At 51.1% G+C, this 4,773-nt stretch overlaps 1 protein-coding gene and 1 non-coding gene across 2 annotated transcripts; both read left to right on the forward strand.

Annotated features, from left to right (window-relative positions):
* The first annotated feature begins 2,811 nt into the window (after positions 1-2,811).
* On the forward strand, positions 2,812-2,945 carry LOC125082770 (small nucleolar RNA SNORA70). The gene has a single exon (XR_007122088.1). It is a non-coding gene; the product is annotated as a small nucleolar RNA SNORA70 (small nucleolar RNA).
* LOC125082342 (60S ribosomal protein L10-like) lies at positions 2,839-3,398 on the forward strand. Its single transcript, XM_047697838.1, has one exon. The coding sequence runs from the start codon at positions 3,006-3,008 to the stop codon at positions 3,306-3,308; it is 303 nt and encodes a 100-aa protein (XP_047553794.1). The 5' UTR covers positions 2,839-3,005; the 3' UTR covers positions 3,309-3,398.
* The last annotated feature ends 1,375 nt before the right edge of the window (positions 3,399-4,773 follow it).

The raw sequence follows: 4,773 nt of genomic DNA on the forward strand, positions 1-4,773 counted from the left end.
CGGTTTCTGATGACTTGCTCTTTGGAGCTAGGAACCTTCTCCCACAACATCGCAGGGGGCTCCCTCATGCTCCGTGGCCAGCATTGGGTCACAGGTGGGCTCCTGAGCCAGCTCTCAGACCCTCAGATCTCGGCCCAGCCCTGAAGCAGGAGGGGTGGGATCTGCCTCCCCTGAACACTTGCAGATGTGAGACACGTGCCCCCTAACACGTCCTTGCCCTGTTAGGGAGGCAGAGTCCCTCACAGGCAGGTATTGGAGCTTGCGATGTTTAAGGTGGAATTCAAAACATAAGCAAGATCCAGGCAGCAGGCCGGATGGGGAGTGGGTGGCTGAAATCTAGCAGGGATGGAGGTGTCTAAAGTTAGGAAGCTCAAGGAATCGGAAGCCGGGATGTCTGCATGGATCACACACACTGATGTTGACGGTGCCAAGAATGAAGGCAATAGTGGTGCCCGGCTGACTCAGTCAGTAGAGCAGGTGACTTTAGATCTCAGGGTCGTGGGTTCGAGCCCCATGTTGGGCATGGAGCCTACTTAAAAATATAATAAAATTTGGGGAAAAAAAAGAATTAAGGTGATAGATGGTGAGGGTGGGGCAGTGGGGGTAGAGAGAGGGACCCCCGCAAGTCAAATTGCCAGCTCCTCAATAAATAACAGGGATGAGGGACAAGAGGGAAGGAGGATGGGCCGTCTTTCCTTTCCTTCTCCACTAAACCCAACTGCATATAAGGTCTTTAAGGGTTTTCAAGTATGATCCCCGCTGAGCTGGCCCAAGCACTCTGTTGGGGCAGAAGCTTCTAGACCGGCCACGTGATAGACCAGTGAAATAAAAGCCCGTGGGTGGGTTCCAGGTGTTGGTCCTTTTCAGAGCTTCTCAGATTCCTCCAACACACAGCCGTGGTTGGGACCCCGCTCTACCTCTCACACTGTGACTCCTTATCATCTCAAAGGGCAGTTGGAGCAGAGCCCTCCTAATCACTCAGTGGAACGAATGTATTAAGCCCCTATGCTCCAGGCACTGGGAGTAGAAAAAGGAGAAGCACGTGGTTGCCTCTCCCCCAGAGGCCCACCGGGGTATATGAGCGCACACACTGCTACGGTAGAGACTTGTGGGTGCCTCCTGGCCGGCAGGCTCCCCAGCGTCAGGGTGACTCTGCATGCAGACTTGGGACAGGCGAGGCTCTTGGGGGAAGACGAAATGTAGCGTCTTCGTCTCCATTTCACTGAAAGCACGCCCCCACCATAGCCAGCCAAGTGTACTTCCTAGATCTTGTTTATATTTTGAACTGTTTTGCCTCAGCAATCTCAAACTCTAAAATCTGTCAGAACTTCAAAATAAAATCTCAGCGTCTTGGAGTGAAATATAAGAGAAATGCAGCCTTCGTGATAAGGCTCCTTGTCTACCTTTCTAACTTCAACCCTTGCTCTTCCCCCAGGGACCTTCCCATCCAGCCTTATAAGCAATTTGCAGCCTCCTAAGAGCGCGGTACGCCCTCAGGCTTCTGGATTTTTGCATCTATTTCTTTCTTCATCTGGAAGATGCTTCCAGGACAAGCATGGAGGGGCACATTCTGGCTGGAAGAAAAAGTATGAGTGAAGGTCTGGTGATGATAAGGAAGCACTTTGCCCAATCCTGCTGGCAGATTGGGCAAGGAGGCTCTGAGGCTGTAGGTCTCTGTTGGCGTCAGAATCCCTGGGAGAACTTGCTAAACTGCAAATGCCTGTCCCCATTGGCCCCCGGCTATGGTATGGCGGGGCTGAGGGCGGGGCCCGGGGTCTCCATCTCTAAGAGGCTCTCAGGTCCTGTAGTTGCAGCTCACAGAGGGAAGGAAAGTGTAGTCCTTGACCAAAAAGGGAGGTATCAGGATAGGGCTTCAAGCAGGGATGTGACTTTCGTTGGTTGCTCAACAATTATTGATTCATTGTGTACCTACTATGTTTCTGACTCTGGAAATACCAAGGATAAGGCTAACTTAATATCTGATCTCAAAAGGTTTTTTGGCCCGGCGGGAGAGGCAGTAAACCACAGAGGATCATTATACGTGATGGTGAGTCTCAGAGGGAGGTGTGCGTAGGCTGTGATGTAATCAGAAGAAGGGAGCTGCACAGGCGGGATATCACCCGAGCTGGGCGTGCCACCTGAGAACCCACAGCTGTGCGTCGCCGGAGACCTGAGGGCGGGGCCGTGGCAGGTGACTGTGAGGCTGTGCAGCGCTGTCCCGGATGGAAGGTGGTCCTCATTTCTCCCCTCTTCTCAGTTACCCAGCTTCATCACTACACAGCAGGTCTCTGTACCAACGTTTCACCTGGTTAGGGTTTTAGCTTTCTCACACAGTGAGATGCAAACTCAGCAGTTCACCCCTCTCAGACCTGGAACAACCTGCAGGAGCTGAATCCCCTACAGTGTGTTCTAACTCACCATCTGGCCCCATTCCTTAAGCCTCACGGTCCGTATGCATTTGTGGAAAATGCTGATTGTAAATGATGACGCTTTTTAAAAACCAAAATAACAGCACCTAGATTCCTAGTGCTGAGCACATAGGAAGTATTCCACAATGGGCCTGATCATAATTGTAATTATGTAGCACAGGTGTGAGTGGGAATCCTGCAAACCCCACTGTCCGGTCCTATATGGCTACCTGAGGTCTGTTGGCAGCTCAGCCCTCCATGAACCCCCAGAGGAAAACCTGCCCCTGGCCCCCTGCTTCAGCGGTTCCACCACGGGTCTCATCAGCTGGGCAGCCCCTCCATCAAACAGACAGCTTTGCTCTGTGGGCTCTCTACCTAACTGCCCCTAGAAAGGACAGAGCCTCTGCAGCCAATTAAGCCGACTGTGCTCTTTGTCTATGGGGGCCCAGTGTGCCATGGCTGCAAACAGTAGGCTCCTCGGTAGTGTATGCAGCCTGTTGATTGTACGGGTTGCCCTAAGGGACCTTGGAGACAGCCCTTTTGGTGGATGCTGGGGTCTGACCTCATGGCTATCTCCAATTTAGGCTGCAGACAAGTATGCGGGGTGCCTTTGGAAAGCCCCAGGGCACAGTAGCCAGGGTCCACATTGGCCAAGTCATCATGTCCATCCGTACCAAGCTGCAGAACAAGGAGCATGTGATTGAGGCCCTACGCAGGACCAAGTTCAAGTTCCCTGGCCGCCAGAAGATCCACATCTCCAAGAAGTGGGGCTTTACTAAGTTCAACGCAGATGAATTTGAAGACATGGTGGCTGAAAAACGGCTTATCCCAGATGGCTGTGGGGTCAAATACATCCCTAACCGTGGTCCCTTGGACAAATGGAGGGCTCTGCACTCATGAGAACCTTGGCACTATCCCTTCCCGTCATATTCATGCCCACCAATAAATCCAACTTCCTGTCAAAAAAAAAAAAAAAAAAAAAAAAAGAAAGGACAGAGCCTGCTCCTCTTTTCAGGATGCCAAGGTAAGGCCTGGCAATGGCCTGTGCTGGTTTTCAGCTCCATCCCTTAGTGTGTGAACACCAAGAGAGCTTTTCTACTGCCTGGAACCCCAGTTTGCTCATCTATGAAACAGGCACAGTAGTACCAACTTTGGAAGATTACTGTAAGGTTAAAGACATATAGAGGGCAAAGGTCAATGTGAGTCGATGGTAGCCTACCCGAGGTCTTCTGACTGGTTCCATGAGCTCTTTCCACTGCACTGGCTCATGGCACAAATGGGTTCCAGATGCCCAGTCAGTGCCAGGTGCTGTGCTAAGTGCTGGGATTCTGTAGCAGGCTAGATGAGGTCCCCTGCCCTCACACCCCATCACATTTGGGGCAGATTTCTCTTCTTCACAAAACAAGCACCTGCTTCTTTGCACCTGGACTTTGGTTGTGGTAGTGCAGAGTAAAGACAAATCTAAAAAGGAAAAATATTGATTTTTCCCTGGTGCAAAAGGAAAAGAGCCTCTCCTTTCCTTTCTTAAAGATCATTTGCTCTAGAAAACTTATAAATTCTTTGTCCTTTTGGAGATGTGTGTAAATATTTTTTAAGAAGCTAAATAGAAAAAAAAAAAAAAGGAAAAAAAGTTAAATAGGCCTTTTGCCAGTTCTAACCCAGAAACGTTCTTTCTCAAGGTCCTGGGAGCCATCTCTCTGAAATGTTAACTTTATTCCCGGTAGAACCTGACTTCAAACCCAACTCTATGGTGCCCATATGAGAATTCTATTGCAGCTTTGGAGAAAGACAATTAGCAAACAAAAACAGCCACTCTAATTACCAGGTAAATTTAGGGTGAACTCTGAGTGAAAAAATGTCCGTCCAGTCCTCTAACTTGAGACCATGATGTAGGTGTCGCACCTTCCTTGTCCATATAAAAGCGCGAGATTTCTTGCTGTCTCTGCAATATCTTTAGGGGACCGCCCTAAACTGTTTTCTTTCTCTTCTGTTCCCTTGGGGAGTTTTTTTGGGGGGGGGGGGTCTGGCAGGAGATTTTGTTTTTCTTTATACTTAACCAACAGTAGAAACCAGGCTGGCTGGAGAGCGCTTTGTTACAATTTGGAGAACCTGAACGATGAGCATTAGCGCCTCACCTTCCATCCCTGCATTTTCAGCCGGTGCTGTCCCCGCATCTACCTGCCGCAGCGCAGATCCCCCATCCGCGGCTACAGCCGAGTCCCGCATCCCTATTTTTAGCCGCCACAACCCTCGTGGCCAAGTGACAGGCAAGCCGGGCGGTGCCCGAGAGCGCCGGGCCCAGCCCAGCCTCACCGCGCCCCGCCCCTGCCGCGCGCGCCCCGCCCCCGCCCCGCCCCCACGCGCC

Source organism: Lutra lutra, chromosome 12 (genome assembly GCF_902655055.1).
Source record: "Lutra lutra chromosome 12, mLutLut1.2, whole genome shotgun sequence".
Classification (NCBI taxonomy): Eukaryota; Metazoa; Chordata; class Mammalia; order Carnivora; family Mustelidae; genus Lutra; species Lutra lutra.

What these genes read in the sequence shown, in the direction of transcription:
- LOC125082342 (XM_047697838.1), top strand. Translation starts at nt 3,006, where the DNA reads ATGCGGGGTGCCTTTGGAAAGCCCCAGGGCACAGTAGCCAGGGTCCAC.